The sequence below is a fragment of the Argiope bruennichi genome, chromosome 4, assembly GCF_947563725.1.
Source record: "Argiope bruennichi chromosome 4, qqArgBrue1.1, whole genome shotgun sequence".
In the NCBI taxonomy this organism is placed as follows: domain Eukaryota; kingdom Metazoa; phylum Arthropoda; class Arachnida; order Araneae; family Araneidae; genus Argiope; species Argiope bruennichi.
In genome coordinates, this window is record NC_079154.1 from 102420564 (window position 1) to 102435666 (window position 15103).

The following is a 15103-nucleotide window of genomic DNA, read 5'->3' on the forward strand; positions in this document are numbered from 1 at the left end:
TTTTTTTTGGTATCATAAAATTTAATGATCAGATTTTATATTATATACCGGGTTATTATTGAAATAGAAAAATTGGAAATCGTATACCGTATTTCGTATTTAGATCATACTGTAAATCGGAAGCATGGCGATTAATGGTACCAAATTATAACTTTTTAAGATGATAAGTCGCCAAATGTTTTAATCTTTTTCTTAAATTTCTAATTATATTAGTTTATTGAATTTCGATAGGTTTGGCTAGAATATTTTTCATTAAAGCGAAGATTAGTGTTCTCCCTAGAGTTTGTCGCCAATATAGCAACCCTAATGCTGTTTTGTTTACTACTTTTTAATGTTTGAGTTTTACATAAACTACAACTATTTTATAAAAAATGTTAAATTAAAAATAATAAAAAAAAAAATTTCGATTAAAGATTTTAATTTTGTTCTGTATTATAATTAAAAGATTTTTTTACAACTAATAAGGCACTGCAATTTTATTTATAATGTGAATTCGAACAGAAAATATGTATTCTTTTGCAATTTTAAATTGTCAGAATGCGCTTTAAAAAATCGTCTGAATTCTTACTTTACGAAATCGTTTGCCTTCTTTGTTTAAATGCAATGGAATTCTTCGAAGTTCTCGTAATTCTTTTGGTGCTCTAACGGTTGGTTCTCTTGATAATTTGTTGTATCGGCAGTTGTGCAAGAATGGATGTCTGGTGAATGGGATAGCATTAAGTATTTTGAATCTGCAGAATTGATGAAGGGTGAGTGGAATATATATACATATTTGTAAACATTATTTTATGTGAAGCAGGATGCAGTTTGAAGACATTGAAGAGACTTTTTAAATTTTTAAATTCTTTTTAATATCCATCGGGGAAGCATAATTATTTACAAGCAGAGACGCGGACAAGACGTCCACCACAGCGCAGTACAAAAGCCTAAGTGGGGGAAAAAAAGGACGAAATAAATTATCCCTCGCCTTATATAACCTTAGATTTTGATAGGGAAAATATTTCTTCATAGTGCTAATATATTAATAAAATTCTGATAGGGATTTCTGACACATGTCAATCACATGTAAGGGAAACATAGGGAAGAGAAAGAAGAAAGAATGTGCTTACTGGACATTTTTTTACCCCTTCACGCCGAGCGTGTGAAAGTGTTGGCTTTTAGCCGATTCAGCAATTTTATAAAGCTTCTCTTGAATTAATTAAGTAGACAAAGTGGAATTGGATCACGAAATAAGAGAATATTTCAGAATGAAGTTACTATGGGCTAAATTAAGATAAAATCTTGGAAATTAATTAAGTTGAAATTAAAGTTTAAAATATCATTACATATATATATATAAAGTTGATGAAGTTAGGAAAGTATGTTTGTTTGTATCTACTGTTCCTGTTATCCACACAGTCCTTATATTCAATGTGCTAGCGAAGCTACTAGGTTCCCACTCCTGCCGTTTGGATGTTTTTTTGAAGTTAAAAAATTCTGCCCGGTGCCTTCTTCAGATGCCGATAGGCATTGTGTGCTCTAAATTTTGCTCTTTACACAACAGACCAGCGCAGCAAAAAAAAAAAAATTCTGAAAAAAAATATTCTTTAAAATTGTTAAGATAAGCGAAAAATCTCCAAATAATGTAGAATTCCGCCAAATTTCTTACGCCAAATTCGCGTTTGGTTCACAATTGGCGACATTTGCGCTCGGCTAACGGAAGAGTACCGAAATTTTAAAATAGTGCATAACTGTTTATTTTGCAAAGAAAGAATTTAAAAAAATATCAAGATAATAAAGAAATTCTTTTTCTTATAGAAATGATAATAAGACATTAACATTTGATTAAAGACATTATATATATAAGGAATATATAAAAATAGTATGGAAATAAATGTTTAGTATTTAAAATCTAAATAAGTTCATATAGTCACATATTTCACAAAATTTTATTACTTACACATATATAATTTTTAATTGAGTGCTTGAATATTAAAATACATACCATAAACAAACAAACATGTATGATTAATAGAGCTGCGATTTGGCAATCTTTGCCATGATAGTTGAACGACCTTTGGCGATTAATTCTGAAATGCGGTTAATACAAAAGGACTTATTTCTGTTGTACTGTTAAAAATGTCTTATTAATTGTTATCATTGAAGTTCAGGAATATGATAAAAAAGAAATTGATGAGTCATCCAAAACTAATGACATCGAAGAAAAAAAGGGAATTTCTGTTTGGATTGCATCCATCTTCATTGCTGGTCAGATGGCCGGAAGTGGGGTTCTCGCATTGCCTGCTTCTTTGCTCGCTGCTGGTAAGTCAACTTTTATGAAGGATCTCCTCATTAAACATCAACAATAATATTAACTGCCCAAACTGAATTTTGATATTTTAAACCAATATAAGGAGAACATATCATCTTAATGACAAGCAAAAAATTATAAATACAAACCAGCGGAAGTGGTCCCCCTAAAATTTTAGCGAATACTCAAGGCATTATCGCAGAGAACGCCTTGCGTAGCATTGGCGTACAATAGTTATGGAATATGAACATTTGCGGTGAACTTAGCATTTTTATTGAATCTATAGTCTCATCTTTGGCGAATTATTTGGCGATTAATACCTGTCATGCAGTTAATAGTACCAAAAATCGAATTTGGGTTTCAGACGTGTTCTTCTTGATATAAAAATTTGACACAAAACTATACTTGTAAACGTAAAATCACATATCAAATTTAATATATTTAAGTTAATACATTTTTAAATCGTCGTTTTTACATGTTTGTGAAAGTACAGATCGTAAAACGGTCAACCGTTGCTAGTTTTTTTTTCTCAAAATGTGACAGAATTCTGCATCGGACCGTGTTGGCCTCGGCTTGTGAGCCATAGGGTTTCAGGTTCGTGACCCTATTCCACCGAAGAACCGCTGTGTAAGGGGGTCTGTTGCATGATAAATCCGTAAGGGCCAAACATCCTCCCATTGGTGTGGTGTGGTGTGGAGAGGGTTGTGCCAGCTCAGGTGTCGTCCTCGTCATCTGACCACGGTTCAAAATTACGGGGTCCGTCCCAAAATAGCTCAAGTGCTGCTTTAAAACGGAACGTTAATATAACTCAACTCAACTAAACTAAAGAAGTCTGCATCATAGATGTTAAATCAGTGTACCAAATTTTATCTATCTAGCTCTATATTTGTGTTGTTGTCGGGTTAATTGATTAATTGAACATTTTTAGGATTTTTGAAGATTATAAATGTCAATACCTAATTGTAAAATCGGTTTTTGATGTTGTAAATAGTAGCACAAATTTATGATAATGCTGTAAGCAAATCGATATGAAAAATTAATAACCAAATGAAACATTGATATGATCTCTATCTTCTGCAACAGCTCTTTTTTAAGAGCTATAGCTACCAAGTTTTTAACGCGGCATTTCACAACTTGACTACTTTGATCCACCTGTAGCCACACGGAAAAACTGAATGACCGGGTCACCAAGACAGCAACACTGGCGGGAACTGTGGTTGAGTCCTAATATTCACCACCGGCCATGATGCAACCCTTCCCAAGGTACGTCCCGTCATCGATGGTAGATAGCCAACTCACACCTTTTTCTGTACTCACCAGGGTGGCGAGAACCAATCACCATATCATAAGCATCTAATCCGCATTTTTGAGGTGACCTCCAGTGGGAATAACTTAGCATTTGGAACCAATCTCATTGCCAGTAGCTGGAATAGGGCCCACAAAATATGACAGGAGAAATTAGAGAAGCATTGTTTCATTTTTTAGACAATTCCATTGAAGGTTATAATTTGTATTTATTTTAATGAAAATAGCACCTTTTAAATCATTAAAGTAGATTTCATCCCTAAATTAAAAACAATTCATAAATGTGAAGATGAGATCCTTTATAAATCTATCGGTCAGGTTCTGAACAAGTTATAAAACGGAATAAATATTTTTGTGAGTTCTTTCAACTTTGCACTTGATAATTTCAAAATCATAACGTTAGCATCCAGTCACATCAAGGCAATATCATACAAAATTTTCTTCTCAACATTTTAGTGCTTTAATTTGTCAGAGTTTTCTTCAAACATGAATCCAATTGAACTTGCTTCGAACATTCTAAGACGAAAGGTTTCGGATCTTTTATCAAATCCAGAAAATACTCAATAGTAAAAGATTCCTCTTGTAAAGAGATATAATACCTTAGACTATTCTTGTCTATATTGTTACCTCCATCTCTCAAATTTGTGTAAAGGAAAAATTTTGGTTATACTTGATTTTATCTGAAGAAATCATATTTTTATTTCAAGTACAAAAAAGAACTTTTATCCAATTGAAAAAGTTAAACAAATTTAATAATTTGAAGTTCAGTGTTTAATTTTCTATTATCATAATTTTCAGCATCTCATACATCAACCTAAAATATTTTCTGAAACTTCGTTATCTTTGAATTCATAATATCCCCTAATAGTTTTGAACTTTGATATTTTAAATCCCCTGAAATTTTTGTATAACATCAATATTGCTATGTGCATATTTAATCAAAACTTTCCATCACTTTGTAGGATGGGGTGGAATTCCTCTTCTAATATTTTTGTGCTTAAATGCACTGTATGCTGGGATATGCCTCGGACGCTGCTGGTCAATCTTAGAAGAGAGATATGAAGAATACAGAACTAAATTTCGGTATCCATATCCAGCTATTGCTTACAGAGCGTATGGAAGAAAAACAAAGTAAATTTTAAAATATATTATTTTTTAACTTTTGAAAGGACTTTACTCTATCCAATTGATGAAATACTCAACATGTGTTGCAAAATAATAAAAGGATGTGGCTTATGCATACCGTTTCACTTTATTTTATTCAGTTAAATCCATTTATATTAGACCACTAATTTCTGAAAAAGATTTTTCTTCTGTTCATATTGCCGCATTGAAAAGAGGCAGTCGACTCTCAATGGCCGAATGGTCATAGCACTGATCTCATAATCAAGCGATTGAAAGTTCGAATCTCGCTAGACGCAATATGATTCGCAGGTTGTGTAAATATCTAATTCATTGATTTTATGCTTCCCTTTATTTCATGTTCCAAAAGATTATGGACATTTCTTTAGTTTACCAGACAAGTGTTCTGGACTTTTCTTACTTTCTCCAGAAAAGTATTCCGGAAATTTCCCTGCTAGTATAAAAGCAGAAGATTTGGCAGTCACTGTGTTCTGAGTTGAGTTAATAAATTGGTTTAGCTCTACTTCTTGTGTGTGTCATTGCGTTCCAAACTAAAATATCTACGTGACAATATACTGTTATTGACCAATTGTAAATCTTTTGGAAAGTTCTATCTATAGGTTTGGATAATGATAAGGCATTGTGATGATGGCACAGCAACAAATAATATCACACACTTTTCTTTTTCTCTTCTAGATTTGTAGAATTCATTCTGAACATTTAATTTTCTTTTCTTTTTGGTCTATCACTATCAACTTCAGATACTTTTGTGTGTAATTTTTAAGTAAAATTATATTGAAAAAAACTTGAGCTTCTTTTTCACTTTTTAATACTTCAAATTTGTCAATGATATGTTTATAAAAGTAAAATAAAAGCATGCAGAAACCAAACGAAAATTTAAGAATAAATGTGTGATGCTTTGTTAAAATTTTGGCATGCCAAAGAGTAGGTCGGCAGTTGTTACTCGATCTCGATGTTGTGACTATATACAGTAATTTTCTGTGTTTTTAAATAGTACAACTTGCAGCATTTGCAATATGTGTACTTATAGAAATTACCATGCTTGTAATCAATTTATTAAGTCTCAGTGTAATTTATGTCCGTGTGACTAAAATTTGTGGAAAAGCTTTCTCAAAGCTTTCAAAACTCCTTCAAAATTGATGGTTCATTTCTAATCAACTTATATTAAAGATTTAATAAATTTTTAATTAATACCTTTATGAATTTTTAAGTCATTTAATGAAAAAAAGAACATATTTAAAACTTAAAAATATACTTTATCCATTAATTGACTAAAAACTCAATCACAAACAGACAAGCAAGTAGAAGGCCATGTGGTAGTTCGAATCCTATTTTATTATACATAGATTTACAAAAAGACGAATAGTATTTATATTGATTACAGAAGCGTGGTTACATTTAAATAATGCATAATTGAATATGGCAGCAGTAAATAGAATATGCAGAATCTAATTTCATTAGATATGTGCTATTTAATTTCACTCTGTGTTTTTCTAAAAATACATGCAAGAAAAATATATAAAAAATAATGCAATTTATTCTGCAGGTTTCACATTAATCATAATAACGAATAAACCATATTTAAATATATTTTCCAAGCCTAATATTTTTTATAATCCATATTAAGATATCTTGTGCAATTATTTCTATTATTAAGAAAATTGACCTGTTTCTTAGGTACTTTGTTTCATTCTGTATCCACGTCAATCTGTTTGGTGTGGTCATCGTCTTCCTACTTCTCTCATCCCAGTTGATTTCATCTGTCGCGGAGGAGTTGGGAATTTCGTTCTGCTACTGGATCCTCATCCTGTCTGCCCTTATCTGTCCTCTGATGTGGTTGGGAACACCAGACGATTTTTGGTGAAGTAAATTTTATTGTCTTGCTGAATAGTCTGTTTCATAACATTGATATTCCAAATGATAAAACATTGATATCAGGTGTCGATCTTTAAAGAAAAAACTTGCAGATATTCAAAGCGAATTTAAATCCATCAATCGAAACTTCGAAATATTTATCTTATGTTTTCATTTTATACATTCATCTTGCCTTTAGATAAATCACGTCCGGGTCACCAAATGTGGTGGTTTGGTACGAGTGAGGATAGAACCTGGGACCATCTGTTTTGCAGTCCAGTAACATGACCAGGATACAAAAGCAATTGCTCGTGCAGCGTAGTTGTTAATTGGCTTATAAGCTATTCACCACAGACTAAAGACGACAAATTCCAAAGTTGTATATAAAGTCTGCTAGTAGAATTTGAGCAAAGATAAACTTTAAGATATGATTAAAATTCAGATCGTTAATATCTAACTTAGCGTTTAAAGGTCTTAATAGCGTTAAAAAAATTCTACAAATTCTGCAATTCTATAAATATTGCTACAACTGTTAAAAAATGTAAGTTAACCTTCATTTCATCATTCGGGTAAAATCAATTCATTCAATTTGAAAGATATACTGAGCCGCCACATCATTGAGACCACCCCCTCAATACAATGCTGGATACTAATTACCCTTAATACTGCATGAATTCTTATTTGCATGGATTCTATGAGATATTGGTAGGTGGTAAAAGGAATCTGAGACCATATCCGAAGAATTGCACTTGACAATTCTGTGAGATTTGATAGGTACTGGATCCAACTGCCTGATGTCCCTTTCGACTTCGCGTCACAAATTCTAAAATGGATTGAGATCTGGTAACTGTGCGGACCAACGAAACAAGATAAAGGCCCCTTCATGCTCTTCGACTCATCTAACGATAATACCAGCTTTATGGCAAAGACCATTGTCTTGTATGAAAGTATCCATACCCACAAGACTACACTATTAACATAAGAGGATGTACTTGATCTACGATAAGACTTAAATACCCTTGGGCATTCTGACATTGTTTCACAGGAATCAATGGACCCTTACAATGCAAAGAAAACAATCCCCAAATCTTAATATTGTTTCCACAAGTTTGAAGTGTTGTGGCTATGCAGTTGAAGTCCATGCCTTCGTGCTGTTTACTCCAAATTCGCACCCTTCTATCTGTTTGGTGTAATTGAAAACACGAGTCATCGGACCACATGACCCTTTTTCAGTTATTTACTGCCCAATCCTTGTGCTCTTTTGCAAACTGGAGACGTCTTCTCTTGTTCAAGGCAGTCCGTAGAGGGTTTCGAAAAGGTATAGCTAATGCAATATGTGTAATGTAATGTTTCATAGTAATGTGTGACGAATGGTTTGTTCAAAGAAGTTCGCCGTTGTTCTTTGAATAAGATTCCATGGTATTTAACGTATTGTTATTCTTCTATCGGACTGTACAACTCTGGCAATTCTTTTTTCAGCTCTATCATTCAGTAGCCAAGGATGAGAACACGTCTGATTTTGAGGCCCGGCTTTCTGCTTGGTTGTTAACTCTTGATAACCAAATTGCTGCTTTGGAACAGTTCACAAGAATAGCCGTTTTGTTGTTAATGGTTCCGCTGGTTTTTGCTAATAGTTGCTGCAATCATGCCGCTTTCAAACTCAGTTAAATCACTTTTTTTAGCCATATCTTCGCAAGCGACACAATGCAATTAATTGAAACTCTCAGTGGGCATAATCAAATGGCCGTTAAGTGTACGTTATAAAGCTAAATATAATCATTTCTGAGTTTATGAAAATCAAGAAATAATTCAGTAGTTAAAAGGAAAAAAATTTCTGTGATAAATTTGTCGCATTTCTTCGATTTTGAGGGAAATGTCATCTGATTTTTCAACATAAATATTTTTTAACTGCATGAATCAACAATTTTAATTATTGAAGTCTCAGCATATAAAAAATAAATAATTTTATTTCCTGAATATCTATTTTTATATGAGTGAGTCTGTTATGAATGAGTCTATATTTTCTTAGGCCTGCTGCAGTTCTTGCTTTGGCTACCACTTTTGTTGCTTGCATTATGCTGATTGCATTGATTATAAGGGATTTATCAGAAGCGAGACCTGCAGTCTATCCTCCGACTAGCGTCCCAAACTACTTTCTTGCCTTTGGAACAATCTATTTCTCTTTTGGGGGAGCAGCATCCTTCCCGACGTTCCAGAATGATATGAAAAACCGAGATGAGTTCTCAAAAGCAGCTACCATAGGATTCGTTGGTAAGAAAATCCTCATTATGTTATTGGTAGACTTTAAGCTCAGGTTGATTTCACAATTCTTCATAATGCGGGAGTGATGGCCAAGTAATAACAAGTTCGAGTTAGTTGATATTTAAGAATTTAACGAGTAACTATATAGTTACGTTAATGATGATGCACAAATTATAATGAACAAATTGAAGATGACAAATTTAAAGAATGAGACTACGATAATCAGGTGCAGAGCTAATATAAAAGTTCGTCTTATAAACAACACGTAATAATAGTTCGTCTTCACCTCGCTACGTCCTGGCGTCAACTGGTAGCAATTTCCCGTTTCCTCCACCAGAGGCACTGCTCAATGGCGGGAAATGAGGTACCTGGCACGACAATAATATTATTAAAATTTTCCATTTAGAAATGTCCATATTTCTATTACATAAATTTAAAAAAAAAACATACTTAGCATAAAACCATGAACATTTTAAAGGATGATTTAATAAATACACGCTTTGTTTTTATCGTGAACAAATGCGACAGAAAAATAATTTCCATGTGCTTTTCCTGATATAAAAAAATTTAAATGAAATATTTTATAGCTTTATAAATATTTTATATTAAATGAAATATTTTATATATTTAACTATCTTTTCCCGACAGTGTTACGAGTTACTTGCAATTTTTATGCCTGCTAAGTCCAAATATAATTCTTCACCTTGTTGTTAAGTATAAACATCTCCTTTCATCTTTCCTCTTACCCTTATTTTGACCAAATAAATACATCCTGGTGCATGCGCAAAAGCGCAAAGTAATGTCAAAACAATTTTATTGAGTATTTTGTTTTTAACTTTTTCGTATCAGTAGTATTTAGAAAATATAAAATTCTTCAAAAAATTCAAATTAGTGATTTTGAAGAATCTCCACGCATTAGCCCTCTCTGAGTTTGAAAAACACATTTTTAGAAAATTTCCGTTTGTCTGTCAGTGACAAAGATAAATCAAATACACATTGAGCTAGACGGATGAAATTTGGTATAAAGTCTTTACACCAAATTTGAAGATATATATCAAATTTTGAGTAAAATCCGTTCAGAAAAGTCTGTCTGTCCGGCTGTTCGAATATATGTTAACATGATAACTACAAAGCGAAGCGAGTTAAATAAATGAAATTCATTACACAGTTTTAACAACTTTAATATAAATGCGTACCAAATTTTGAGCGAAATCCAACAAGGGGTTGACTGTCTATCGGTCTGTACTTTCAGAAACATGTTAACTCAAAAATACAAGGGCTTAAATATATCAAAATTGGTATAGGATTTGGCAACTACTATTATAGTTTTATGCCAATTTTTTGTTTCAATCGGATCTGGGGAAACGTGTCTAAAACACAAATTAGATTTTCAGATACTATTAACGGCATGCCAGGGATTAATTGCCAAACAAAAATTCGCCATGGTTGAAGTGATAGATTCAATAAAAATGTTAATTTCACTCCAAACTTTAATATTTCGCAACTATTGTATGCCAATACCGTGCAAGGCTTCCACTGAGGTGACATGTTTATTAGAGAGTATGTGAGAAAATTTTCGTGTGCTCACTTCCACTGGTTCTCTTGCTGTCGAATATTCATTAAATAAGACGAAACATTCTAATTTTTATATGCTGTCTGCGCAGTTAGCAGCCGGAAAGATATAAGGCGACATGTTGTTAAACGTTATATTCACTTTTGTCAAGCGACAAAATGACGTCAAATTAATTGATTATATTCAAATACTATAAAATCCTAAATAAACAGATATTTAGCATCCTGTTCTTTGTAAGCATGAAATGATCATTATTGTAATGTTTAAATTCTGAATTCTTTTCAGTTATTTTGCTGTTGTATTTGCCAGTTGCCATTCTGGGATATGTCGTTTATGGCGACAAGCTGATGCCGGATGTCCTGCAGTCCATTTCTCCTTCAGTCATCAAGAATATCATACAGATGCTGTTGGCTCTTCACATGATTTTCGCTTTTCTTCTTGTCATCAACCCTGCTTCCCAAGAATTCGAAGAATTTTTTAAAGTTTCGAAAGGTAAATTTTATCTTTGATACTACTTGAGTCTTTTTACCATTTGTTTTAAAATGTGCACGGTATTAAAAACAATATATCTGCCCTGAGCAGATAATCATCTAAAATCGGGAATTATACAAAAAATCTAATGTAGTTCAAATGACAGTATCAGCAGTTTTATTTAGTTTTAAGTTCTACCAATCTTTTACTTTATCACTTTTTAATGAAAAAGATATGAACAATATTTCTGATCATTTTATCAAAAATATGAACAATATTTCTGAGTAAATTCCAGCAACTTCTGGGTACTTTTTAGTGAACCGAACTTCAGACAAAACCTGGGAAACCAAAAAATTTTATTAATATAAACCCTCAGATTTGGTGAAAATAATATAACATTAAAAGAACTTCCATTGTCGCCAATCTGACATGGTAGCGTTATTCTGTTTTAGAGCCAACATTGATATCTTAAGTCTGCAAAATTTTGCGATAAGTGCCATAATATAGTGACATTGGCGATAAATGTTGTCTCCAAAACCGAGTAACGCCAACCTTTCGGAATGGCTACAATTGGGATTTTGTTAACGGAAATGTAATTAATTTTAGCTAATTAAAAAGAATATTCACAAGATGGCTTTAATCCGAATTATATGAAGCAGACTGCATTTTTTTGTTGTTGTCATCTGTTTTCATTTTAGATTTTGGGTGGAAGAGAGTCGCTATACGTTCGACCATGATGCTTTTCATCCTATTTGTGGCGCTGTCTGTACCGAAGTTCGGTAAAGTTCTGAATTTCGTTGGAGGTTCTGCAATCACTCTAACCGCTTCGGTTTTCCCTTGCATCTTTTACTACCGACTCTGTTCCCAAAAGGACCCTAACTGGCCTGAAAGGTTTGTTTTTCAAATCCGTTTTTATATGAATTTCCGATTAAACAGCTGCTTAAGTCGTTAGGCTGAGACAACTGCATGCAGGTCGATTTGAAAAGAAATATTATTAGCCGAATTGCCAAATAAATAAATACGGGAAAATACAAATTTTGTAATCATTATTAAATTGTATAACTGATAATTTTTTATATTATATCGGAATATTAATTAGTTATTCATTTAACTGGTATTTTAAATTCCGCTTGACAAATCCTGTAAAATCGTAATTGCTTATATTATATATGATTGAGGCTTCTAATTTAGTTATAATTTATCATAATAACTAAATGCCTTTATTTGTAAATAAAGAAATCATTATTAATAATTATAGTTTACTTTTAAAAATTTGATTATATTAGTCATTTTTCCATAATAAGCAAATGAAAAATACTTTTTTTAATATATACATTTTCATCATTGCGACTAAAATAAAAAATAATTAATGAAACGTTGAACTAAAATCAATCATTGACATGTTGATTCAATTAAAAACATTTTTAAAATGAGAACCTAAATTGATTCATTATTAAAAGACATTTCTTAATGCGCACTATCTGAGTTCTAAAATGCATAAATCCACCAATGACCCAAGCAATTTTAGAAAACTCTTAAACATTAGTCTTCTTATCATATAAATCGCCGAAAAAATTTGGAAATTCATAAATAATATAGTAAATAATATAGAAATTTGTAAAAATCCTAATATGACTGATCATTTGACTAATCCGATGCTACCGATAACTCCTACAGTTTTCTTTATAAAAAACTCCAATTCTATAATAATTATAAATTGCAAAAAAAAAAAATAATAATTTTTAGAACTTAAATAGTGTTTTTTATTATTATTATTATTCATTAAGCGTAGGAACAGGTTGTTGTTTCAGATGTCCTTTTCTTCATCTAATTATGGTTCAAAATAACGAAGTTGACTTTAGAGTAATTATAGTATAGATTCAAAGCGGAACTTAAATCCAATGTTGCAAGAAATTCTGGTATTCGTGTTAAAATACAGAGAGCAGAGAAATACTTTTGGAAATCCTGAATCTGCCCCAAATCTTTCAAACAAAGATGAAAGAATCTTTATTTTTTTTAATGTAGAATACTCGTTATTTTGAAGCGAAACTGTTATATAAGTTTTGTTTGCTTCTAGAAATTTAATTTTATTTGCAATATGTCGCACATAAATAGATTTGATCCTCTCCCCTTTTCTCGATACGAATAAATGTACGAAAAAAGCATTTATAACTGAAAAAAATTTAAATCTATTGAACCTATATGATTATTACTACATTACGGTTAAATGAGTTTAAAAATTAAAATGTTTTTTTGAAATTGCTTCTGCAGCATTTCTTATTTCTTAATAAAGGGTTTTCTGGTATATAAAACCTAAAAGTGCTGCAAACGTACAATTCGTTTAAGAAAAATTTCACACATATATTTGACATGAAAGAACAAAAATTGGCTCATATTTCTATTTTCACAATTCATTCTCATAAAGATACATTTATTGTTCTTATTATCAGCAATAATTATTTATAACCTAGATAAACAAATTGTTACTATTAGCATAGTTAAAAAGATCGACAGACAATCAATTTGTTAAGGGATTCATTCCAGAATTTAACACAGATTTGCAACTCTGGTAACACAATTAATTACCTCCCCCCCCCAAAAAAAGAAATTAATTTTTGTTTCAGGTAGATTAATACTGAGAAACAGCTGACATTGACGATTACGCTAATTTTTCCATAATTATTGCGCAAAAAAGGTTAAAAGAAATGTAACCAATGCATATAAAACACTAATATCCATGACGCAGAAATCATTCTTATTACTAATTGCCGAATTGTAACATTCAAATGTAACAAGCAGCTGCACGAACGTTTCCAACTGCTTTATTGAATATTTTTACAGCTGCATTAAATTGCATGTTTCGCTTAGTTCATTAAATGAGTTGCAAAATATTATTATAAATGTTTAGAAGAGAGTGTTTAGAAGAGAAATGTTTAGAAGAGTGTGTTTTTCTCTTTTCACCGAAATTTCTATTCAGTCAAATGAAAAAAAAAAAAAAAAAAAGATGTAAAAGAAACAACGTCAAACAGAAAGTTAATCTAGAACAAAAATATATTTAACCTTCACCAGATCTGTAGCCGACGACCTGGTCTAGGGGTAGCGCGTCTTCTCCATCTCTAGGCGTTGAGGGTTCGAGTCCTGGTTCGGGTATGTTTGTTCTCTTCCATGTGTTCTTTCTGTGAGGTGCGTGAATGAGCCCCCCCACCCCTGTAAAAAAGGGTTGTGCAAGCGAGTGTGTGTGTGCTATGTTCATTTGAGCTAGAAGTCAGACTTCTGCCCTCGGGTGCTCAGAGGTCTTTACCCTCAGAAGCTGCTGCGCAAAATTTGGCTTAAATAGTCACACGAAAAAAAACAGATCCGTAATCGCTATTATATTATATATAGACTATATCGCTTATTATTTATCGCTACTTTGTTATATATAGGCATATTAATTTATTTAAACCTATGCCTATAGTTTATGACTTGTCTGTGAACATAACTTCAAACTAAATGAATACAGCAGGTGACCAGCTTGATCACTTGAAAAAAGATGACAAATAATTGATATAAATTATAGAATGCTTGCAGTTCGTGAAACACTTAAGTTCTTTTTTTAAAAGATCCTGAAATTTGACAGCTTACATGCATTAGATTTTTTTCTTTATGTATATGATTTGAAACATACGATATCTATTTTATTATTTGATTTGTCGTGTAATATATATAATGTGTACATAAAAGGTAACTGTGATTTCATAACTTCTGACTAAATTAGGATGATAAGCAACTAGCTGGTAGCCAAAGGCAAGTAGTATGAATAAATATTTTAATTTTTTTTTCTCCTATTTGTAGGTATATACCACTACACGAGAAAATTTATTTAATTGTTATTATAGTATGTGGAATAGTAGGTGGAAGCATATCGTCCTACGCGGCATTCATCGAAATCGTCGCACCGCACTCATTTAATCCGCCATGTTATGTTAATTTGACAGCAGCAAGTATTCCTTAAAACGCACGTACATTACATATGAGGTATTGTTTTGATAAATGAACATGCCTTGTCATCACTTAAGTGCCTATATATTTTCAGAATGTATTTAGTATAAAGAATTAATTCTGAAAAATGTTATATTTATTGCATTTGTATACAAAAAAATCAAAGCAAAATTTATTTTAAATAGGAAAATAAATGTTGATTATTTTTCCATGGCTCATTCTTA

The 15103-nt window shown here is 31.9% G+C and overlaps 1 protein-coding gene across 1 annotated transcript; it reads left to right on the forward strand.

Moving 5' to 3' along the window:
* Positions 1 to 694: 694 nt before the first annotated feature.
* Positions 695 to 14892, forward strand: LOC129966393 (uncharacterized). Its single transcript, XM_056080816.1, has 9 exons — positions 695 to 749; positions 2146 to 2301; positions 4558 to 4726; positions 6416 to 6598; positions 8622 to 8863; positions 10713 to 10909; positions 11194 to 11203; positions 11597 to 11789; positions 14733 to 14892. The coding sequence occupies exons 1-9, from the start codon at positions 695 to 697 to the stop codon at positions 14890 to 14892; spliced, it is 1365 nt and encodes a 454-aa protein (XP_055936791.1).
* Positions 14893 to 15103: the final 211 nt, after the last annotated feature.

What these genes read in the sequence shown, in the direction of transcription:
- LOC129966393 (XM_056080816.1), top strand. Translation starts at nt 695, where the DNA reads ATGTCTGGTGAATGGGATAGCATTAAGTATTTTGAATCTGCAGAATTG. An exon ending in TGCTTCTTTGCTCGCTGCTG is followed by an intron (nt 2,302 to 4,557) that starts GTAAGTCAACTT and finishes ATCACTTTGTAG; the next exon opens with GATGGGGTGGAATTCCTCTT. An exon ending in GACCCTAACTGGCCTGAAAG is followed by an intron (nt 11,790 to 14,732) that starts GTTTGTTTTTCA and finishes TCCTATTTGTAG; the next exon opens with GTATATACCACTACACGAGA.